This window comes from Equus przewalskii, chromosome 15 (assembly GCF_037783145.1).
Source record: "Equus przewalskii isolate Varuska chromosome 15, EquPr2, whole genome shotgun sequence".
Taxonomy (NCBI): Eukaryota; Metazoa; Chordata; class Mammalia; order Perissodactyla; family Equidae; genus Equus; species Equus przewalskii.
This window is the reverse complement of record NC_091845.1, coordinates 67,657,225-67,681,455: the sequence shown is the minus strand read 5'-3', so window position 1 is coordinate 67,681,455 and position 24,231 is coordinate 67,657,225. Positions and strand designations below refer to the sequence as shown.

General features: G+C 46.5%; 2 protein-coding genes and 2 long non-coding RNA genes across 9 annotated transcripts in view; 2 read left to right on the top strand and 2 right to left on the bottom strand.

Moving 5' to 3' along the window:
- The first annotated feature begins 11 nt into the window (after positions 1–11).
- EAF1 (ELL associated factor 1) lies at positions 12–14,551 on the top strand. Its single transcript, XM_008544814.2, has 6 exons — positions 12–381; positions 2,287–2,381; positions 4,247–4,383; positions 6,247–6,437; positions 8,094–8,327; positions 11,151–14,551. Exons 1-6 carry the CDS (start codon positions 12–14, stop codon positions 11,195–11,197), a joined length of 1,074 nt encoding a protein of 357 aa, XP_008543036.2. The 3' UTR covers positions 11,198–14,551.
- Positions 14,552–15,488: 937 nt separating this feature from the next.
- On the bottom strand, positions 15,489–18,009 carry LOC103568041 (uncharacterized). The gene is made up of 3 exons (XR_548836.2): positions 17,872–18,009; positions 16,352–16,480; positions 15,489–15,717 (listed from the first exon to the last, which is right to left on the bottom strand). It is a non-coding gene; the product is annotated as an uncharacterized lncRNA (long non-coding RNA).
- Positions 18,010–18,125: 116 nt separating this feature from the next.
- On the top strand, positions 18,126–21,880 carry LOC103568044 (uncharacterized). 3 transcript variants are annotated; one of them, XR_548837.2, is made up of 4 exons: positions 18,126–18,392; positions 18,977–20,485; positions 20,874–21,084; positions 21,667–21,880. It is a non-coding gene; the product is annotated as an uncharacterized lncRNA (long non-coding RNA). The 3 variants fall into 3 exon arrangements; XR_011527152.1 differs by having other exon boundaries at positions 18,977–20,338; positions 21,667–21,802; XR_011527151.1 differs by having other exon boundaries at positions 18,126–18,720; positions 18,977–20,338; positions 21,667–21,802.
- The window catches only part of COLQ (collagen like tail subunit of asymmetric acetylcholinesterase), a 57,505-nt gene continuing 54,899 nt past the window's right edge, over positions 21,626–24,231 (bottom strand). For all 4 annotated transcript variants that reach the window (XM_008544816.2, XM_070576016.1, XM_070576015.1 and 1 more), the window contains one exon: positions 21,626–23,212. In XM_008544816.2, coding sequence (XP_008543038.2) covers positions 23,143–23,212 — 70 coding nt within the window. In that variant the 3' untranslated portion in view covers positions 21,626–23,142. The remainder of the gene's footprint in view (positions 23,213–24,231) is intronic.

Here is a 24,231-nt window from a genome sequence, read left to right as displayed (position 1 = left end):
GTTCTTCCCTCATGGCCCCGCCCCCGCCACTTCCGCTCCGGACCCAGAAGTCCCTCCCCAGCGCCGGAAGTGCCGCGGCCTGGCTTCCGCAGAGTGTTTCCGCAGCCCGACGCGGAGGAAGGGGTTTGCTACCGGCCCCGGTTGGCCGCCGGCTGGGCTCGCTGTGCGTTCCGGAGCCGTGTCCGGGGAGCTGCGTCCTACCGGACGCCGGCGCCGGAGGCTGGGGCCGCGGCCGCGCCCGGAGAGCGCCGGTCCGGGCGCGAGGCCGGTGCGGGGCCATGAACGGGACCGCGAACCCGCTGCTGGACCGCGAGGAACACTGCCTGCTGCTCGGGGAGAGCTTCGAGAAGCGGCCGCGGGCCTCCTTCCACACCATTCGCTGTAAGTCGGCGCTTCCCGCTGTCCCCTTCTCCGGCTCAGCCGCCTCTCCCACCCGCGCTGCCTCCTTTCCTCCCTCGGCCCTCCCGAGTCCAGGGTACCGGTGCCAACGTCAGCTCCCTTCTCCCTTAGCCCGGATCCTCCGGGACCTCAATTCTTGCCCTTCTTTTTTCAGCTTACTCTTCCCAAACCAAACGTGTCGTCACTCCCAACTCTTCTGCCTTGTCTCAAACTCTTCTTGCGAAGGTCATTGGCCCGTTTCTTCTTCATTCCCCCACCCAGCTCTTCCTTATGCCCGACCTCCCCCCTCTTTATTACTGAAAGACTGTGACCCCGCATCAGACTCCAGTTCTTCTGTCTCTACTCCATCACCTCTCTGATAACCCACTGGGGTTCTCCACATTTACAGGACTCCTGTTTGCTCCTGAGCCTCATCCACTTCCTCCTATTCCATTCTCTTCTTCTATTTCCCTAGCTTTCTTTCCTCGCCGTCTTGATTCTGGCCACCCTGACACTGCGCTTCATCCCCTCTGCAGCCAGAGAATCTGCATCCTCACTGCGCCCCAGCGGAGTCTCCCTCCATCTGCTTTGCGTGCCTCTTTTGACTTTGATGTCTTTTGAGGTTGCCTATAGTACCCTGCCTTTGCCTCAGCACCAAGTCCCTTGTGGATGAAGAATAAGATCAGAATTTGTGAGCCTGGAATAAGTTAAAGCTTGATCTATGTTTGGAAGCAGTAGAGAACAGGCAAGGAATGTCAACATAGTTATTATGCTGAACCTTCTTTTTCTGCATGATTACAGTCTCTGTGGAGGGAGGGCGCTTCCACTCTATGTCCTGGGTAAAGATTTGGCTGTTAGGAATTGGCTGACTGAGCATCCCTCTGTGATTCACAGGCTCCTGGTTTCCCTCTTGGTAGCCCTAATTCTGGTTGAGACTTGTTTTTGTGAAAGGAGCTAGTAGATGTGACTCAACACATTGGAAGAGGGTGTGTTAAATAATGAAGTTCCATCTTTGTGTGGTCACTTGCCATGCCATTACTGTGCTTCCTACTGACAGCAGATCAGCTCTTTCAGAGGGAGGCTATTGGGAATGTGATAAGAGCATCATTTCTTGAACAGTTTACTAAGTTGATGTTTTAGTAGAGTGAAGGGCAACATGGGATTTAAGTGAGACCCTTCACATATGCACCTGGCCTGCAGTTTGAGGCAGGTGTGTGTGAAAAGGGAGTAAGATGGCTGTTCATGTTGTACTTTAACTGCAATTCAGAAACATGGGCGCAGTTAGCCTTTGGAGATACAGCTCACCCGTCTGCCCTGAACATCTACAGGGTGTAGCTTTGGTAAAGCTGTGGAACTTGAGTGTGGCAAATCCTAATTTTGACAGTTCTGTGCAAAATGAAATCAGCTCATATGATGCTGTGGCCTTGCGTATTTCACATAGGGTTTTACAATTACAGAATCTTTTTAATATGCTCGGTTGCTTTTGATCCTTACAACAACGCTAATAAAAGACCTTTTTATGGCTAATAAGGCATTAATTTTCATCTACACTTAGGGAAGGGGAATGTCTTTGCTTAATAAAATGGTATATAAATTTTAGCTTCCCCGCCCCCAAAAAAATCCAGTGGGGATGAGAGAAGTATGTGGAGGTATAGATGAAATACGATTGTCCAAGAGTTGGTAATTGTTGAAGCTGGGTGATGGTACACAGGGGCTCATTGTACGATTCTCTCTGTTTTTGTATATGTGAAGTTTTCCACAATGAAATAGTTTTTTAAAAATTCTAATTTACTAGTATTTTCCATTTACCTGAGTGATAAAAAAATTTTAATTCTTAAATGAGAATTCCCAGGAAGCCCTTAGTATAAGTAACCAGGTGGATAAATGCTGTTTTTCCTTTCTCTTTAGATGACTTTAAGCCAGCATCTATAGACACTTCCTGTGAAGGAGAGCTTCAGGTTGGCAAAGGAGATGAAGTCACAATCACGCTGCCACATATCCCTGTAAGTTTATTCCTTTGTTGTTGTTGTTTTTAATGTGGCATCAGAGTGATTTGTCATATTCTGTTATTGCAATTTTAATTTCCACTGTTTAAAAATTTCTAGATTTCGAAGCGCCAACATAAGGAAAAATAGAATTTTCCGAGGTAGGGTGGGATGGAATTAATGCTTCCCAGATGATTAAATAAAAAAATGATTCTTTGCCATTTTCCCCAAGCTCCCATTTGCCCATTTGCTACAAAGTAGACAGGTTCCTATCGGGACACCTAACCCCTCCTTTAGACATGCATAGCTTTTCCCCCAAGCAGCTCCAAAGAGAAGAGCCCTAGGTGCCCTGTTGACGTACGGCAACAACAGTTCAGGAGTGTGGGCCAGCCAGCCAGGGTGCAGGCAGGCACGCAGGACAGGATTGACATCTTATGTATATCTGGCAAGGGGTGAGGTGCAGCTGATAGTTTCAGGCAGGAACCAGAAGTTTAGAGCATTCAGCTAATTTAGGGATGAGGAACCCAGTTAAAAGCTGAATTGAGAACCCTTGCAGAGGGAGGCTTTTTTGAAGCCTTGCCCAAGGTGGCACTCTGATCACAAAGCCCGAGGGATCAGACAAAATACGCTTAAGACCATGTGTCATTGCATGTCACAGCCCTGTCCTGGAGCCCAGGAAATTCTTGCTAACTGGTGATAGAATGGAAAGGCTCTGGACGGGGGACCTGGGAAGCTTTGTGCTGAGGAGACTTGCTTGTCTGCCAGTTCAAGCTGCTCTTTCATTACCTGTTGCCTCTGGCAGGTTACATCATCTCTCTCTGGACCTTAGTTTCCCAAATGTAAAATGAAAGGGTTGGATAAATGGTCCCTAAGGTCGCTTCCAACTCTAAATTTTTACCGTATGAATAAGGAGTCAAGGAGCCAAGCAGTTTTTGATTCTATACAGGGGATTAGATCCTGTATTTGGCAAATATTAATTGAGTATCTACTGTGTGCTGGCCCATTACTAGGCAGGGAGAATACAATCTTGAACAAAACAAGCACATTTCTTGCTCTTGTGGAGCTTATGGTCTGGAGTTTAAATAAATACAAGAAAACATAGCACTTGTTTTAGAAAATCAAGGCTTCCCTCAGGCAGTGAGCTTTGAGCAGATTTGAAGCATGAGTAGTTAAAAGAGAGGGGCAGGATGTTGCAGGCAGAAGCCTTGTTAAAGCCCTGCGAGAAAGACCTTGAGGGTCTGAGAGAAGGCCATCCCCCTTCTGCTCTGGAGCCTGCAGAGCGAGGGGCGAGTGGTGCAGGTGAGGCTGAAGGGCCGGCTGGCTGCTTTGAAGATTTTGTCTTTGGCCTGAGAGCAATGGGATAGCGAGTGAAGGGCTTTGGCAGCTGAGTGGTGGCACGATGTACGTACTCTGAGCTAACCAGAATGGTGAGCTCCCCTTGGGGAATGTTCTGTTGTTTACTTGGCATGAGGGGGAAGCCCTGGACCCTCCACTTACAAGGAAATATAGCGATCACTCACTAGTTTTACTTCTCATAATGAAAGCTCTACTCAGTGTCATACAAGTAATGGTTACTTTCTTTTTCTCAGTTCATACTTTACCATTATTTGTAACATTTCCTGAAGCCCTGGAAAAATGTACAGTAATATAACCGTTCTTGATTTCTTAGAACCAGTTGAACCGTCAGATTCTTGCTATAGTATCATTTCCCCTTTCTTTATTTTTGCCTGGGAAGTCAGAGAGAGTTAAAATACCAGTCAGTTATTCTATCCTTTTTCAGTCGCTCTAATTTGGTTTGATGAGGTAGATCTCCTGTAAATTCAGTTTTGATATTCATAACTGGTGTGTGTAGTTTGATCATCGTACTCTTTTGTGGCATATAGGGATCCACACCACCAATGACTGTGTTCAAGGGGAACAAACGGCCTTATCAGAAAGACTGCGTGCTCATTATTAATCATGACACTGGGGAATATGTGCTGGAAAAGCTCAGTAGCAGCATTCAGGTCAAGAAAACAAGGTATGTGAATAATCAGATACAGATTGATGTTTCTATATCTTTGCATTATCTGTTCAGTTATTTTATAAGGATGCGAGCATCTGGGTACTCAGTGTCCTGTCAACAATCTCAGCAAATCCATCTGTGTCTTCTCACACAGATCAATAAAATATCTTTTCCTCAAATGAGATAAAAAGAAATAATCTTTTAAGACCTGAAACGTGGAAGCCATTGGGGAAAGGGCCTTACTTTATAGTTAAATCAATTCTGTTAATCTCAAGATTGTTGGTATAGTACCACCTAAGGGATAAAGTTTAAGTTTACAGACTTATAATTATGAAAGAATAATTGAATAATATATATTCTTGATTAGAGTGAAAACATTAATTTTTTACAAGATATATTTGAGGTCATTATAATACCAAAATAAAACTTTGCCAATTTTTTGGAATAGTGAGCTCTCTTTAACATTTAATGTAACAGGCATTACACAGCTAATATGAAGCCAAGGAGATTTTATTTTAAAGACAAAAATTCATGCTACAAGTAGAAGTAACCCAGTGGTTCTGTTACATTGTGATACAGCAATTATTGTAACATAGTAATTAAGTTTTAAAGAGAGTGGTATAGCCTTATGTTTTTCTGTTTATGCTTCCTCAAGCCATTTTTCTTCACTCATTCCACAAGAAAATAGAAGTAGCTACCAATTGCTGAGGGGTTATCATGTGCCAGGCACTATGCTAGATGTTTTTTTGTGCATTATCTTATCTAATCTTTGCAAATAGCTTTTGGAAAGGTACTGTTGTTCTCCTTTTTAGAAACACACAGAGATGCAGAGACTGGGGATTAGTGAGACTGTGATTTCCCTAAACCCAGCTCCCTCAGGCGGTTGGTGTTACTCCTCCCAGAGCTGATAGTTGTGGGCATTTCTCTTACTACTCAGTGTCGTCTGGGGACTAGCAGCATTTTATCACTTGGATGCTTGTTTAAAGTGCAGAAGTAGAATTTTAAGACCTACTAAGTCAGAGTCTGCATTTTAATGAGCTCCCCAGGTAATTTGTGTGCACACTAAAGTTTGAAAAGTGCTAGGCTGATCCATTTACAAAATAAAGTGTTAATGAGGGGCTGGCCCCGTGGCCGAGTGGTTAAGTTCGTGTGCTCCGCTGCGGGCGGCCCAGTGTTTTGTTGGTTCGAATCCTGGACACGGACATGGCACTGCTCGTCAAACCACGCTGAGGCAGCGTCCCACATACCACAACTAGAAGAACCCACAGCGAGAAATATACAACTATGTACTGGGGGGCTTTGGGGAGAAAAAGGAAAAAATAAAATCTTAAAAAAAACCAAAAATAAATAAATAGTTAATGGGTAGGATCTTCTCAATTTGGGGTGGAATGCTTTGCTTGTCTGCCAGCAAGAGCTGGATTGTCACAAAATGAGCAAGCAGCAAGTAGATAATGGAAAAATTTGCAAACTGGCCAGTATTTCAAGAGCCAGTTTTATTTAGTAACTCATACACTTGTGATTATAGCTCTGTATTGTTTACAAGTCATGTAGTTGTACTTTCTGCAAGTAAAATGGGTTCTCATGTGACATTGTATTCTACCTATCTGTTTTCTCTGCTTCTTGTTATAAAATGAGCTCCTTGAGGGCAGCAAGCCAGTTTTATTCATCTCTGTTTCTCTGGTGCATAATGCAGTACTGGAATGCAATAGACAGTTGTTGAATGAGTAGTTCATGTGATAAAATTATAAATATCAATATTTTGAAGCAGTTTGTTAAAAGCATGGAATTCTGCAGAGACTTCCAGGTGCTCGGTCACCTGGATAAATGTGAGGACCACTGTTTTTGCTTCTCTGACGTAATGTCTGTATCTCATTTCAGGGCTGAGGGGAGCAGTAAAATCCAAGCCCGAATGGAACAGCAGCCCTCTCGCCCCCCGCAGCCGTCACAGCCACCACCGCCTCCACCACCTATGCCATTCAGAGCTCCAACGAAGCCTCCAGTTGGACCCAAAACTTCTCCCTTGAAAGATAACCCCTCACCTGAACCTCAGCTGGATGACATCAAAAGAGGTAGGGAGCATTTTCTGGAACCATGATAGCAACTTGGAGTAGGGTATTGGTGTTTCTGTGGAGATCACAAGGCTGCCATGTTGATATGACGGGATGAGCATTCTCTGCCATTGAAGAACTTTCTACAGAGTTCACCGTTCCAGTGGTGATGGAGGTGGGGCCTTTTACCACTTGTCTCATTTGCCAAGAGGGAGTTCAGGAACGGTGACTTGAGTATTGGCTGCCTTTGCAGCTTTCTGGTTAGAGGCTCAGGACTTAAACAAGCACGACTGCCATCTAAAGGTCGATGTGGCATACCTTTAAGGCTTTAGAAAAGAAAATTCCAAGGTGCTGGGAGTGAAAACCAAATGGACTGGTGTTCATATAGTATCTAGGTTAGAGAGACATTTAAAATACCATGACGAGTGCTTTGTACTAACACGAAATACGTAAATATGAAAGTGCCATGAGGACCAGTGGAAATGGCCATTGGCCTAGAAAGATTTAGAGGTCTGCTCAGGCTGTATCCGATGCATACCTGAGACAAAGAAGGTTGCTTTGGCTTTTCTCTCATACGATGGACGGTTTTAGTTGTCCAGACTCTTGGGAAGTTATGGGGGTAAATGTCATATTTCGTATTTGTAAAGTTTCATGAAAAAAAATGAAATACATAATACTAGTAAACAGGGAAAGATGAAGAGTTATCCTTGGGAGTTTGCCGTTTCCACCTTATAGAAATACTGTCTTTTAGCAAACATCACTCTCTAGCGGTGCGGTTATTACGCCTCTTGATGTTTTTTCTTCATGGGTGTGGGAATGCTGCTTATGGAAGGTTTCCCCTCAGTTGAACAGGAATTGGACTATGAGAGGTTAATTGTTACCACTTATGCTTAAGGGAACCACAGCCATTTAAGGCCACATGGTGTGTTTGGACAGGAAACTGGCCTCTTTCTGGATGGATCCTGTCATGTATCCTTACTGTATTCGGTGACATTGAAATGGTTAGCTCAAACCTGTCTTTCCTTCCCGGCTTTTCATCTGTGAAAATGCAGTACCTGATAGGTATGGCTGTCCCTCAAATGTGTAAAGAGGGCTGAGGAGCAATTGGTCCACCATTATTCTTCAGTCACCATGGTTCCTCCTGCGAGCCTCCGTTTTTCATGGGAAGATGGAAAGGACCCCAGGGGCTGTCTGCTCTGGCCCGTCATTCTTCCGGAGTGTTTTGGAAAATGTGTTGACTTCCACCTGGGTCTGCCTGCTGGTTAGAGGTAGATCCGAAACAAGCACTCACACCTTCCAATTCCTTGTTGTATATTGTTCAGCCCCTTAGCATGATATTGCACTTCTCTTATTTGGTGTTCAATCCTGTAATTCACAAATTTTAGTAGATAAAGGCAAAACAGACAATTCATTTCTTACACAGGACAGTCATTATCCGAAACAGTTTGCTTTCTGGGTGAATTTAATGTTTCCATTGTCCTCTGGAGACAGGTTAGGTGTTTTCCTGTGTTGGTTTTGGTCATTTTGTTTGTCCATTGCTAAGTACTTGAGAAGTAGGAGTTCGTTTTCACTTAGTCCTTGTTGCTGTTGGCTTGGCTGATTTACTGTTTGCAGAAGGTCAGTGTGCTGCCTTGAGAATGGTTGCAGACTGACCCCCGGCCTGTCATTTTATTCCAGAGCTGAGGGCCGAAGTTGACATTATTGAACAGATGAGCAGCAGCAGCGGGAGCAGCTCCTCAGACTCTGACAGCTCATCAGGAAGCGATGATGACAGCTCCAGCAGTGGAGGTGAGGACAACGGCCCTGCATCTCCTCCGCAGCCTTCACACCAGCAGCCCTACAATAGCAGGCCCGCTGTCGCCAACGGAACCAGCCGGCCGCAGGGAAGCAACCAGCTCATGAACACGCTCAGTAAGTGTGCTTTCCCTTTGCTGGCTGAGAGAGGGGTGGCATGTCAGGCTGGAGATACAGCTCTGTTTATCTTACACAAGAATCTATAAACCTGAAAATGTTTAAGGCATAAGAAAGGATCCTGACAAAGATAATTTGGAGCAGAAAGGAGTAAGTTACCAAACAGTAAAAAAGGGAAGCAGAAAACTAAAATCTGTTCTTTCTCTTTCCTTTTTTCCCACTGGCACAAATTAGGTTTTATGAATTCTGGGAAATGCTGAAACATGACCAGCTACGTTCTTTATTTTTGCATATACCAGGCTTTAGGGTTGCTGCCTGCCAGCTTACTGTCCCCCGCCTCCAGTTCTTTTTACAGTCCCAAGAACACGGTGACTCCAGGCTGTGGTGTCCCACAGCCCACAGACCTGGGAACCTGTGCCATTAGGATAGATTTGGAGACCAACTAGCCTTTGGCAAGAGGGAAAGGAAGCGACGTTGTAGTGTCTGGGTGGCTTTCAATGCAGTTGATAGTAAAGCAGAGAAAAACAAGAACGAGAACAAGTTTCTTTGTTTGGAGATGGGGAGAGTGCTGGCTCTCTACACTCTTCTCCCTCCAGAATCCTAGTGAATGTTCTCCTGTGGTATGACTTCCTTTGAGGAGGTTGGAAGGTCTGGAGGCAATAGTGGGAAAGCTAACCTAGTTAACCCTGTTACTGTGGAACAGGCAAAGATAGTTCTCACCCTCAGCACTACAGACATTTCAGGCCAGATCAGTCTTTGTTGTGGGAAGCTGTCCTATGCTTTGTAGGGTAGTTAAGAGTATTCCTGGCCTCTATTCTTTAGATGCCAGAAGCACCCTCCTCTTCTCTCTGAGTTACGTTAACCAAAAATGTCTGAAGACGTTGCCAAATGTCTCCTGGGGGTTCAAAATCACCCCGACTGGAGAGCCACTACACTAGGCCCTGCTCTTCTATCTTAGTCAGTTCAACATGGTTGTGGTATCACTTAAGGATATTGTCTGCTATCCCAAGATATGGGCCCAGATTCTGGATGTCAGGGTGTACTTTGATGCTCTTTTCCTTTGGTTAGGGTTAGGAAGTTTCACACTGGGAGTTTGGTATTCATAGTGGAAAAGTACCAGACAGCCACTGCAGCTTTAACTCAGTTCCTCATTTTGCCCAGTCACTGCTAAATTATTCCTTCCTCCTAGAAGGAAAGAGCAAAAAATGGCACCGTAGGTGTTATCTACCTACCTGCCTGTAACGCCTTTTAGCTCTTTATGGCTCCAGGTCCTCTTGTCCTTCAGCTCTTTGAATGGCAAGAATTTACTCTCTGGATACCTCATATACAATAAGGTTATATACTAGAACTATTTAAACCAAAATTGTCAACCGGAACCAACTTAAAAACCCTAAAATCACAGTAAATAGCACAAGTTTGCTAAACCCTGATGTAAAAATACACAAAGTAATAATAAGGTGGTTTTCCTGAGTGGTAACCTGTATTAAATCTTCTCCCCAAAAAACAAATGGATCAGTTTGAACCTGGATCAAATCAGTTATATAAGAAATTTCAAAGCTGGATTTTCAACTCCAATTACACTGACCTGTTACATGCACATCATCTTACTTTGTAAGAGATCTTGCTCGTGCTGATTAGGAGTGACCAGCTGTTGCCATGCCCCCGTTGCCTTCCCTGAGTCTAGAACAGCAGTTGTCACATTTTTTGGTCTCAGACCTCTTTATTGTAAAAATTATTGAGGACCCCAAAGAACTTTTGTGTGTGTGGCTTATATCTATCAATATTTACCATATTAGAAATTAAAACTGAGATATATTTAAGATATCCAATAATTCATTTAAAAGAACAATAATAAACCATCATGCTAGCAAAAATAACATTTTTTTATGAAAAATAAATTTTCCAAATACAAAAATATTTAGTTCAATGAGTAACGTTGCTTTAAAATTTTGCAAATCTCTTTAAGGTCTGGCTTAGTAGAAAGCTGGATTCTTACATCTGCTTCTGAATTCAGTCTGTTGCCATAAGTTGTTTAGATTGAGATATATAAAGGAAATCTGGCATCACACAGATATGTAGTTAGAAAAGAAAGGACCTCGGGCTCAGATTCTTCTAAAAGGATCTCAGGGGTCCCAGGGCCCTCAGAACAAAGTTTGAGAAGAGGTGGCCTAACGATTAGCAACTCAGAAATACAGAAGTTCACTTTTGTTGTAATCCAAGTGATATCAACTGGGGTCCTGTTGTTGTTCCGTTAGATTGAAATGTGGGGTACTTATCTTCTTCACTCCCAAAGCCTAAATTCTGCACGCTAAACCAAAATTTGAGGCTTTACGAAGCTCGTTTGTTCTGACTTGAGGTTTAAAGTTAAGTGAATTTCCTGAAAAGAGGTGTACCAGGGCCCATGTTGGATTAGCATACTATTGGTATAAACGGTAGTCAGCTTCCTTAACGGGAAGCCCAATTTGGTGGTGTTTTAGCTTTTATAAAGCAACTTAATGTGACCAATTCTGCTAGACAGTGAATTAGTTATTTGTAAATATTTCTTTGCTATTTATTAACACATTTAAAAGCTGTCTAGTCTATTCCTCCCCGTTCTATACCAGTAAGGAGCATTGCTGGGCTTTGCAGGTAACAAAAATAGCATTTCTTTAAAAATGTTGACTGTACCAGTTTTGTCACTGAGCCAAATTGATTTTCCTCCCTAATTAAATTTAATTGGCCTGGTTTTACTGGGGTGTGATAGCCAAGGCAGTCAACCAAAAAATTGTGGGGATGTTGTTTTAAACTGTGTACTTTTGGTTTGATTCTGTTTTCTTTTTATAGGAAATGACTTGCAGTTGAGTGAGTCTGGCAGTGACAGTGATGACTAGAGCCGGATCTTTTGAAATCAACTTTTTGGTGCACAAATATGCTGCAAGACCAGGCTACTTTAGCACGGAGTCCATTGCCAGGAGGAAAATGTCGTGGATCAGAGACTGTAGTAGGAGTTTGAGGCTCCGGAGCTCTCAGATATTCAAGTCTTTAACTTAGTGGTAATGGGTGAATTTCTCATGTAATTTTTGAACAATCTCGTGTTTCAAAGTTTAAGTAGATCTATAGAAGAACTAACAGTTATATTTCTATTTGGTTAACACTGTTAATGAAGAACAGACAAATGTGCCCTGGTCTAGGTTACACGAAGGCCATATCTTCACCAGACTAGTGATTTAGTTTTAAACCTCAGCAACCACTAGTTTGGCCAAGTGGCCTGCACCAGTGAAGTGAAACACAGTCTTCGAGGGGTAGGAGAGAGGAAAACCTTAAACTGCAGCATAGAAGTATGTTAAAACCACTTTACGTTGTTGACACAAAGTGGTGAGGAAGTTTGTCTGACCCAGCCTGACACGCCTGTGTAGAAACGGACTCCAAGATGGAGCCCAGAGTGTCAGCTGGGTCGGAGCTGGAGCTCTGCTACTTCAGCCTCCTTGTTTACAAATAAGGGAAAAACAGCTGGTTTCCAGCCAGTCTCCTGGCCCCAGTCCAGGCTTTTCCCACTGCTCCCTCCCTTGAATCTCATTTATTGGAACCAGAGCTTCTTATACATGAGACTTACAGATGTACGTTGGAGCTTTTATTGGATTCCAAAAGACAAAAGTGTTGGGTACTTCTAGCTCAGATTCAGATCCAGACACCTAAATACATGAGGCTGGGTGAGCAGATTAAACCAGCAGCCACTGTGCTGATGCGTATTACTCAGTGATCGGGGCTTTTAGTTCCATGTGGATCCATACTAGGTCTTCACTCAGTGGATTTTAGTAGGGGGAGATAGGAGTGGGTGAGAGGTGTAGTGAAGAAACTTTCTAAACAAGTGAACCAGCAGCAGGTTTCCAAAACCCAGAAGCTAGATAGGAGCTCTGCAGTATGAAACGAGCACATTCTTTGATAAGGTATTTCCGTTCATGCTTTTGTACCACTGTTTGTGCCTGACGCCCAGACCAATTTCTACTTTTTATATACAACTAGAAGAAAGTCACAAGATTGCCTTCTGCAACGTGCAGTTTCCAAATGAATCTGTTGTTGCAGGAAACTGGTCGCTAGTAAATGTTCCCTATTGAGTGAATGTGTGATATATTGTCCTGTTATTAGTATGGAGTAGCCCATTTCTGTAATTTGGGTGAATATGTCTTGAGAAATTTCCATCTATGATTCAGTGGGTATCAAGAACATGAGAAATGATTTTCCTTCCTCGGGTTGCTCCACTCAGATGGCCTCTGCCTCCCCAGCTAGTGGAGGGAGGCAGTCTGGACCTAGAAAGAAATTAGATGATGCGTGGTGGGGGCTTGGTTAGAGTTGAGCCTTGTAGAGTCACCTGTTTCATCACATAGTGACCCCAGTGAGCTGGAGATGTGGGCCAGGAGCCATTGTCTAGCAGCACGCTCACACCACTCTACCAAGGGTAGGTAATAGGTACATGCTGGTACCCTGGGGTGGGTTCTCAGCCCATTGTGGGGTTTCAGTGGATTTAATGGCAGATAGGAACTTATTTATAATGAATTGATAATAGCTTTATAATTCCTTGTAATGACAGCTCAGGGAAGGTGAGGGTCACGATTGGGAGACTTGAATTGTTACTGGATGTGGAAATTGTCTCACTGCTCTTAACTTGCTCAAGCTTGGGCAGGTTCCAGGAACTTGAACTGAAAATATCTATCTATGCCTCTCTTTATTTTTTCTCCCAGAGTCTTGATTATATAGACAGAACTGTGGTTTTTGGCATGTCGGGTCAAGCTGTTTGTTTCTATAGGAAATGCTTGCATGTGGCACTGGGGCTTGGTGAGTCAAGCTTTCCAAGCTTCAGACCCTCTCCGTCATCCATCCCACTTGGCACCACACCGTTTCCTCCAGCACGGCTCCCGTGTTGTTCTCTGCACAAAGCCTTCGGTGGTTCTCTCCCCCCGCCCTCCAGCTTTACCCACCAGGGGAAGGAATCTTTTCTTTTTGGAAATCAAGCATTTGGCCTCACAGACTATTACTCACGAGTACCCTCATGCCAGCCAAACTGGATTTGTTCTTCCTGCCTCTGTGCCTTCTCAGTCTCTCCTCCCCCTCCCCACCGGTCCTGCTCCCGAGGCTCTGTAGGCGGTAGTCTTCCTGGACTCTGCCTTTCGTTTCAGCCGCCTGGAGTGCTGTGCGTACATACTGACTTTCCTCTTGCTTGAGTCTGGTTGGTGTGAAGTCTTAAAAGCAGCGACCATCATTCTCATCTCTGTTCCCTGGGTGTCCACAGGAATAGACATTCAGATGCTTTTAGCCTGCTGGGGAGGAGGCAGAAAACCAACCAGTGGAGTACAGAGGGTAGACAGAGAGAAAACATTCCAGGCATTTGGAGACAGCTGAAACTATCCATGCTGATTTTCATGATTTTGAAGTCTAACTGAATTGTTAAAATTTCTTTTTCTTTGTCCCATACAATGGCTGCTATACTGTGGGTCATTAGGTGAGGTGTAAAGACTTAAGTCCAAAGTACCCGAGGAGCCATGGAAAGTAAAGACACATAAAGACGTGATTTGGGGAAACTTAGTACAAACAAGCTAGAGATTTGTAATGATGCCACTCGTTATTTTATTTCTATAGCAAATCATTTTTTCTGTGTGTGGTGTTAATATGTATGTGCTTCAGTGGTGGGAAAACTTGAAAATACCAAAATCCTTACTTCTCTATTTGAGAAGCTGGCTAAGTGGGGTGTGTGTGTGTGTGTGCGGGGGGGGGGGGGGGGGGTGTGAGATGTATTTATTCCATTATTTTGGAAGAGGAGTAGTCTGTTATGTGGATATCTATTAGGTACAGCCAAATTGGATGTGTCCGTTCGGCAAGGAGGGTAGGATTTCTGAAACTCAGGCGCTAACCAGTAGGTTGGAAGACAAGACCATTGAATTGAAGTGTTATGAAATGTGTATTTTTGTTGCTCCTATTATTTCTGTCTTGGGTTCATTGTCTCATTCTTTAATAATTTTTAAAATCTTGTGCTTGAAAGTTTATTTTGCTTAATTATGAAGTAGATGTGCATGTTTACATTTATGTAAAATATTTGCTGTGAGAAGTTTTTTTGGTTTATTCTCTTAAAAGATCACTGTATTTAAGTGAAAAATGAAGGTCAGCAATGCACTTCATGTCTTAGTGGGTTTTATTTTTTACTAGAAAGCTATGAAACATGTAGTGTTCTTTTAAGAATCCTTTGTGCTTAAGCCTGATTGTCTAAATTGATTCCTTTTTAGTTTTCAGTTTATGATCATTAGACATACACCTCAGTTTTAAAAGGTGTGAAGTTCAAAACTAAAGGATGACCTTAGCCAGCCACATGGCATCTGAGGCCGTTTCCTTGGTCTGGAAAGGCAGGCTTAACTTTGGGTCTGAGAACCATGAAAGGGTTAAACTGAATCCCTACACATCTCTTGGCTTGTTAGCTCACCATTCCCCCCACCTGGAATGCCATGCCACCCATACGTACACGCATGCACCTCTGAGCCCCAGTTGACACCCGCTCGCTGGAAGGATCCTGCCTCCCGCTTCTATTCCACACCTCTGATATAGCAATACCCATGCCTGTCTTGTGGTCTTGGCTCCCCTGATAAACTGCGAACTCCTAAGTAGGTACTGACCATATTCCTTTTTTTAAAATTTAATTAATTAATTTATTTATTTTTGAGGAAGATTAGCCCTGAGCTAACATCTGCTGCCAATCCTCCTCTTTTTGGTGAGGAAGACTGGCCTTGAGCTAACATCCGTGCCCATCTTCCTCTACTTTATATGTGGGACGCCTGCCTCAGCATGGCTTGATGAGCGGTGCCATGTCTGCACGTGGTGCAGCGGTTAAGTTCACACGTTCTGCTTCGGCGGCCCGGGGTTTGCCGGTTTGGATCCCATATTCCTTTTTAATTCTCTGTGGTGTCTTTCACCTAACGGATGCTCCATAAGTTTGGATTGAATACAGTTATACCTTAAGAGAACTCGGCTGGGAATCCTCTGCTGCTTATTCTGCAACTGGCTCCTATTTCCTGAGATGGAGATGGGAGTTAGACTTGAACCAGGACTCTCAGTGGGGAAATAAGTGGTAGTGTTTGACCCTCTGCTAACTGTTGGCACTACAATGACATGTAATGAACCATCCCCAAACTCAGTGGCTTAAAATAATAAGCATTTATTTTGCTCACAGGTCTGGATTAGTGATTTACACCGGAGTGGCTGGACAGTTCTGGTCTTGACTGGCCTCCTTCATATGCCTGACAGTTGACAAATCCAGTTGATCTAGGATGGCCTTGGCCAGCACAACTGGGGCAACTCAGGTCGGCTCCATGTGTCTTATCCTCTGGCAGCCTAGCCAGGGCATATTGTCGAGGCAAAGGCAGAGATGCTAGAGTGAGAGAGGAAACACAACTGCCTCTGTCACAACTGCTAACATGTCTTTGGCCAAAGCAAGTCACAGGGCCAAGATTAGAATCAAGGGATGGGGAAATAGACTCCACCGGTTGATGGGAGGAGTTGTAAAGTACGTTAGAAAGGTGTCTATGTGGGGAGGTATAGAACCATGGCTATTATTGCAATCAGTCTACTACCTCCACATACCCCAGCTCTCCACCATGGTTGAGAACCCTGGGCCATGTGATCACCGAGGCCCCTCCTAGCTCTGGCGTTTCTCCTGGCATGAGGATAGATTTCTATTCATGTTTCCTGCAGAGGGCGCCAAACCCAAGCCAATGGCTCCTCTAGGCTTGGCGCTTTCCTCCTGATTCACTGCATGTAGTTTGCTTCCTTCCTACCCTTTCTAACCTAGAGTACTATTCTGGTTATCTATTGCTGAGTAACAAACTACCCCAAAACTTAGTGGCTTAAAACAACAGCCATTTTAGCTCATGGAATCTGCTGGTTAGGAATTAAGACAGAGCTTGGATGGGCAATCCTGCTCCTTGTGGCTTCAGCTGAGATCCCTCACTGGTACTCGGTTGGCAGGTGGACACGACTGGAGAGTCCAGGTTGGCTTCACTCACATGTCTGGCGCCATGATGGGGATGGCTGGAAGCAGGCTCATTTGAGACCATCAACCAGAGGGCCTACATGGCCTCTCTAGCATGGCAGTTTCAGGGCTGTCAGTCTTCTTACGTGATGGCTGCTTTCTCCTAGAATAGAATGTATGTTCTGAGAAGCTGCATGCCCTTTTATGACCTAGCTTAGGAAGTCACATAGCATTCCATCTACAGTATTCTATTGGTCAAAGCATCAAAAGCCCACCTAGATTCAAGAGGGAAGGACATAGACTCCACCTCTTTAATGGGAAAGTATAAAAATCTGCTCACTCAAGTCCCCACTTTTCCTCCCTGTATTTTTGGTCTAGTCTTCTGTAATATTCTCAGATGAGACCTCTCCCTAGAGCAGTGGCTCTTAAAATGTGGCCCCTGGTCCATCAGCATCAGCATCCTCTGAGACCCTGTTAGAAATGCAAATTCTCAGGCCCCAGCCTAGACCTACTGAATCAGAAACTTGAGGGTGGGACCCAGTAATCTGTTCTGACATGCCCTTCACTTCATGAACCCTAAAGCTTGGGAACCACTGACCCAGGACAGAAGTCTCTTGGTGAGCCTCAAGTGATGACCCATGACTGCCTTCAACTTCCCATCCTAGATGTTGGATTGAGGGTAACCTGGGTGGGGCATGCAGTGGAGTGTGGTGCTGTTTATGGGTTGGAACATTACAAACAAGAAAATTCACCATTGCCCTTAAAGAAATTATAGGGGCCAAAATAACACAAATGAAATGCTCTTAAGATGATACTAGTGTCTCAGCAGCAGAATTTCAGTGTTACATGGGCCCCTTTTCATTTCTAAAGAGAGTGCAGCAAAGGGGGACAGAGGGCAGGGGAAATAACCAATTTGTTCCTTTATGAGGTGGTTCCTTGTAGACTTGTCTGACTCAAAAAGTCAGCTGTCTGGGGCTGAAATGAACTCAGATGAACCACCATAGAGAAAGCCCCTCTGATAAAGGCAACGTGAGTTCTCTTCCTGTATTTCTCAGCGGGGATTGGATGAGGTGGGGTGGGGAGTCCTTAACCCACTAGTCTTGTGTGATTTGCAACCCTCTCAGAGTGGTTAGAAATGAAGATGCTGGCAATAAACCACACTCCTGGGTCCTCGGGGCCCATCAGTGGTAACTATGGGTAACTCATGTGTAACAGTCTCCTTGGCAAATCACCAAGGTCCTTGACCTGTGAGCTCATTGTTACCACACAAATGGAAGATCTGAGTTTCACTGAAAATTTAAATTGCTTCACTCTACTCTAGGGAAGAGATGGGGCCAGCAGCTCAAGTAAAGCAGTCATTGGGCCGCAGGTTGGCCCAGTAATTATAACGAGGTTTGGCGATTCTTAAGCAGTTTGACACATATGTGCCCTCTATGCCCCTAATTGAGTGGTGGATGACCGGTGTGTCCCACGATGCTCAGAAACTTTGTCCTGCCCACTTCCCAAGCACCGGTTCCTAAGTACTAGTTACCAAGCTTCCTTCAAAGACCTTACTTTGCTTGCAAACTTCTCACTCAAACAGCTTTGCGGGAAGATAGAGAAGAGTCCTGTGGCCAAACCCCATCCCCACACTTTCCTGGATATGGTAGGAGCTTCTGGGCTGGCCCAGAGAATCCCAACCACAGGAAGATCTGTGGGGATAGTTGAGCAGAGCTCGGGCTTCTATTGCTGGTGAAAGAACCAGTGAAAAAACCTGTCCAGACTGAGTGAAAGTCAGCCCCGTGCCCTGCCGTTTGTGAGACTCCTGGAGCCGACACTGAAGCCAGCTGCAAGTTAACAGGGAGCAGTCTTTCTCCCAAGGTCACCGCTACAGCTCAAAAGTGTCATAATCACTCCTTTGAGTGACTCCTGCTTTCTTTCCAATGACATACCCAGCCTTGCTTTGTCACGCCTGCCACCTGAACCAAAATCACTGCAAAACTGTGACTGAAATCATGGACTGTCAAAACTTTGCAGTTTGCAAGCCTCTCAGTAAGAACGGAACATTCCACTCTTGCCTGGAAGACCTGAGCCACGTGAGTCACTGACACAGAGAAGCAGTTTCAATTTCCACCCTGATGCAGAACTTTTTTTCAAAGATTGGCACCTGCGCTAGCATCTGTTGCTAATCTTTTTTTTCCCTCCTCTTCTTCCCAAAGCCCCTCAGTATATAGTTGTTTATTCGAGTTGCAGGTCCTTCTAGTTGTGCTGTGTGGGACGCCGCCTCAGCGTGGCCTGATGAGCAGTGCCACGTCCACGCCCAGGATCCGAACCAGCGAAACCCTGGGCCACCGTAGCGGAGTGTGCAAACTTAACCACTCGGCCACCGGGCCGGCCCCTAGAACTTCTGATAGGGGTTCTCAGGTACCACATTCTGCGTTTTTCTTAACTTTGTAGTTTTCCAAGGAATCAGGACCTGGGTCCACCTCATAGTCCAGGCTTGCCGTCAGCCCCTTTATACACAGCCTGCTTTCCTTTACGCCTGTCCCAGCACTGCTTTATTAACATTCTACTTACACTCCACCCATCCCCAGATCCTATCGTGATCTTGTCTGTCTGCGTGTGATGAGACACCCACTGTTCCTCTGGTGTTTGTAAACCTAATTCTGTTGATCCGCAGGTTCGGCCCAGGGGGTATTCATCAGATGGGCTGTCGTGAAGCAGAGTTTGAGGACCACTGCTCTTCTTCACTGCTTTGCAGTAAAGGCTGTGGTCCAAACTGCTGTCAGAAGTGAACTCATGTAACCAGCCTCAAAGAGGGAAGAAAAATACCCCTGCTCCCCAAAGAGATGATTGATTGGCCTGGGCCATTAAATAACACTTCCTAATCAGTTTCTAGGTGTCAGAAATTTTAACCATGTGATCACTAAAATTCAACACAGCCCTGAAATAAGGTACTATTATGCCCAGTATATAGATGAGAAAACAGAGACTCAGAGAAGTTAAGCAAATTATGCAGGATAATTAAACAGCAAGTTGGTAACAGAGCTTCACGTCCAGGTGTGTGGCTCCAATTTTTTGCTTTTTTCACAATCTGCCCCACATCTTTCATGACCTGCAGCAGCCTATGAGAGACAACCTCTCTGAGTGGACCTGTCAGAACAACTAAGCCTGCTGGGTATGGGCAGTCTTCCCAAATGTTTGCCCCAAGTGCCTCAGCACCTGATCCTACCAACAGGAAAAGCGAAAGTGGAGAGACGGCCGCTGTGCTGGGCGATGTGTGCCCAGCACTGTTCTCTATTCCTTCTCCGCAGCGTTTGGTCCAGTAGCCACCCCTTCCCCTGTAGCCTGTGAGCTTCTGGAGAATCTCCAGGGAGTGAGCTAAGAGTAATCGTATAACCTTTGCCACTGTGGCTTCAGGAACCAGGCTCTAATACAATCAGCAGGTGACATCCTCCTGATGATAGGAATTGGGTCAGGAATGGGTGTATGACCAGTGAGGCTCAAGGCAAGATTTGCAAGGGGCTTCTGGAAACAAATTTCTTCAGAGCCACTGGAATAGATGTTCTCTCTTCCTCTGGCTATTGCAGGGTGCAGAATAAGACTGCAACTACAGCAGTCTGCTCATGACCACCCTAAGGCTCAGACTAACAGGAGAGATGCAAATAGCTGAGAAGATAGCTCAAGTAGAGGAATGGAGTGGGTGCTTTGATTGAACCATGCCTGATCTCCACCCCACTACAGGAATTTTTAAGTTATATGAGCCAATAAATTCTACCCTGTCGTTTATATCATATTTAAATTGGATTTCCTGCTACTTGCCAACGAGAGCCTCTGGACTGGCAATAGCCTCCTTTGAGGCTCTGAAGACCTCTGAAGACCTTGTGATATTCTCAGCCACTCCATGTGACAGCCTTGGGAGCAGCTGAGGTAATCTATTGCCACTCCTGGGGCGTGCCCTGTCACAGTGGAGCACAGAGTCCACACTCACAAGCTGTTAGAGTTGGAAGAAGATCCAGCCCTTGCTTAAAGTCTATTTTAGGTGAGGAAATGGAGGCTGTGTGAAATGATGAACCAGGTATGAACCTAGGTCCCAGGACTCCCAGTTCAGTGCTCCTCCCACCACACTGCGGCACCTCAACTTCCCGCGGACTAGTGGATGAGCTCAGCACACGTTTACCTGGCAGAGGTGCGCTCTCAGCTACCTATTCTGTGGCTGCCTGGCCTGCTCACAGAAGCCCCTGTCTCTGGGGAACCTGCTCCCTACACCACAGTTAGCATTTCAGGGAAGGGCTGGGGGCCACCCAGCTTCCCTGATCTTTCATCCTCCATTGCACAGTGCCAAAGGGGTGGAATTACTATTATTATATATATATTTAAGACGTATGACTTTGAATCCTTTCATCTCCCAAGCCTTTCAGAACTCTCCCTTGAAACAGCTGGAGACAGGCCCCCCTCTAATGTTGTGGGGCTGGGGATGGAGGACAGCAGGAGGCTCACACCCCTCTGTCGCAGGATTTACAGTCTAATCAACTAACTACTGTTCTGAGATATGTTCTCTCTGCTCACCGTGACAGGTACACGTTCCGAAAGACCTGGAAAGCCAGGTTTGAATATGGAATTTTTAGATTCGTCAAAGTTCTGTGCCAGCGTGTGGCAGCACAAGGAGATGGCCCCAGCCCTGCCCCTGGCCCATCGCACACTGAGAGGAAACCCCAAGCCTGCGAACTAAGCTCCATCTATAACCCCTATGAACAGCTTGCCCCTGGCCACCGTGGGTGCTTCCAGGTGTGTGCAGGCCATACTCACACTCAGGAGCACAGACATGGGGAAGAGTGTGAGCCCTGGAAGCAGGCTCAGGACCGCTTGGGTGGGGAACTGTGGTTTCCTGGGTAGCTGGAGCCTGGTCTGGGAGAGGGGTGTGCCAGCTCCAGTGGGCATGTCACCTTGGCTTCCCAGACTCCCTGCCCTATGGGGAAGGTCACAGCTAGGGGAGGGCCAGAGAAGTGCCCTGCAAGGAGTGGGACCCAGGACAGGGCCACTCTTGGCCAGGTCCAAGGGCAGTACTGGATCTCTGTCGTGTCCTAAACAAGATCCTAAAACAAGGCTGGGGGCGGGGCTGAGTTAGCAAGATGGGGCTTTAGGACCTTGAGCAAGTCCCTCCACATCTCCAGACCTTAGTTTCCTCCCTTGTCCTTGAGGGAGTGGGACTGCTTCCACATTCTAGAACCTTCTGCATAGTCTAGGTAGCAGACGAATTCAGCCCCCTCATTTTAACCAGCAGTGCTAAGACACTGGCCCCCAACCCCCAGGGACGAGAGAGCCACAGTGGGGAAATGAACTGCCTTTATTTCTTGATTTCCCATCCAGAGATCCCAGTATGAAGATGCTGGCTTTACGTAGGGGGGCCATCACCCGAGGACTTGCAGTAGGGGCTGAGGGAATCGGGCTGACCAATGTGCCCACCTCTGAAGACACCCCCGCCTCGGGCTGATGTCGTCCACTACAGACCACCAGGACGATGGATGGCCCACTAGGCCTGAAGTCCCAGAGACTCAAGCACATTAAATGGCTTTGTACAAAAGCCCAGGAGTGTCTCTCCATCTGGTAACAAATGGGCAAATCCCATTTGAGGTCTGCGGTCGGGGGACACCTTTCCAAAACAAAGCTAAAACCCCATTCCGGAAAGATGGTGATGAAAGGCAGCCCACAGACATGCAGGACTCAGGACCCTGTAGAGACGTGGGGGGCTTGGTACACAGACATGAGGACCAGGCTATGCACTATGGGGACACAGAAGGGAGGTCGTGGTGCTCACAGGAGTCAGCAGGCAGCCAGGAGCTGGAGCTTAGGACAGAAACCGTCTCTGCCTAGAGCATGTCCTCAGTAATGGGGTCCCCGGTGTGGAACCCCAGGCAGTGTTTTCCTAATGACTGAGGAAAGACCGAGAACCTGCCTGGGCGTGGCCTCAGGAGGTCACCCTCTGCTAGCGAATCTCCTAAACAAGAAATGGATATGAGGGGCATTCACAAAACAGAGGCCAAAGTACAGAGAGCCACGAGGTCAAGATGGTGCGGGGGGATGGTGAAACCACGAGGGCCACCCCTTTGGGAAACGTTGAGAAGCAAAAGGCCACTGCTCTGCTATTGTCCGCATGGCAAGCACCCAGCTGAGCCTCCACCCTCTACCCGGCCAGAGCACGGGTTTGGTGGCTTTCTCAGTACTTTTTCACAGTTGGGTCTCTTCCTGGGGGAGCTGCATCCACATGAGGCTGTGCTGGGCTGTGGCCAGTTAGGGGTCCCTCAGCGAGTCCAAAGCTGGGAGCCACCCCAAGAGGACAGGCCCACCTCCCTGCTTTGTGGTTCACGGGCCTGGAGAGGCCGGATGGCCGGCTGTCTTGGCTGAGAACGCCCGCATTTCCAGAGGTCAGAGGAGCAGAGAGGCCTGTACCCCAGACGCTCCAAACGGGATGAGAACAAGCTCAGGCAGCCCCGCAGGTCTGAGTGTGTCTAACAGTGCTAAGCCAGTGCGCGGCCTGCGGCGGCAACACTCCAGAAGAGAAGGGGTGCTGTGGGTCAGCTATTGGCCAAATGGCAGTGATGGGGAACAGTTCCCAGGTTGGGCATGTGGAAGGTCTTCGGGTACTTTGGATTAAGACAGGATGTGGTGGTCCTAAGTTCTTCCAGTCGGACTGAGTCAGAAGAGCATCTTAGCAGCAAGAGTTTGTCCTTGTTTTTGTCGCGTGAAGTTGGTGGAAACTGGACCAGGTGGTGCCAGGTCAGCTTGACGAGGGTGGAGAAGCTGCTGCCAGTTCCGTGGGATGCAGCCCAGCTCTCCTCGTGCCCCTCAGGTGAAGTAGCGGCAGGGCGTGGAGTCGATGTAGCAGTACGGGGTGCACTGCAGGTCTCCATACGACCTGCGGGAGGCGGACACGGGTCAGGGCGGACACCCGGCACTGGGCAGGAGGGCTCCTGCCCAGCCCTGAGGACAAAGCCAAGTTCTAAAAGGCCACCTCTGGTGATGTTTGTCAGACCTCACCCAACAGCAGCCACTGCTCCCCCAGTACTAAGGGCTCAGTGTTCTATAGAGGCTGTTCTCGTTCCCGTTTGGGGTAAGGGGCTTGGGGCAGCTGAGCCCAGGACTCTGGGGCTTTTTCCCTTGAGCCCAGCTGAGGGATCTGGGTGGAAGGGGTTGGCAGCCTTGCTCTTAACACAGCATCTCCAAGGGACTCACCCCATTCTCAAGGCCTGAAAGTCTTCCAGCGCAGTCCATTGCATTGTACTGTACTGATGCAGATGTTCTATTTCTATGCAGTCCAATATGGCAGCCACTCGCCATATCCGTGGCTATTGAGCTCTTGAAATAAGGTTAGTGTGATGGAAGAATTGGATTTTTAATTTTATTTCATTTTCATTAATTTAGATTTAAATAGCCCCATGTGGCCAGAGGCTACCATATTGGACAACACAGTCTATACCTCTGTAAGCCCAAGTGCCAATCCTGAGACAATGTGTTATACATTATAGCCATATTCACAAGCATCCCCTGCAGCTTCTAGGGGTTAGGTGAGTGACCACAGTGAGTCAGTAGGTGAGCCCTGGGCTCTGCGTGATCCTGTACTCCATGTCCAATTGTCTACACTCAGTTGTCTCCATGGAGCCATCAACCAGCTTAGACCTTCCACCAACTCTCTGGCAGGTGCCTATTAGGAGCCCTCCTTACTTCAGGGAGGTGGCAGTGCCGACAGACACATAGAGGCAGTGTGGTCCTGGCCAAGCCTACAGTGCTCAAGGGTTTGGGGGTGACTACAAGTCTGTAGTTCCCCCAGCCTGGTTTGATATGTTGATATGCATCTGGGGGTGAGCACTGAGGAGACCGCCTTGGAAGAGAGAGCAGGGAGGGTGCAATAGAGAGACAGGTCTTGTGTCTGCTTCC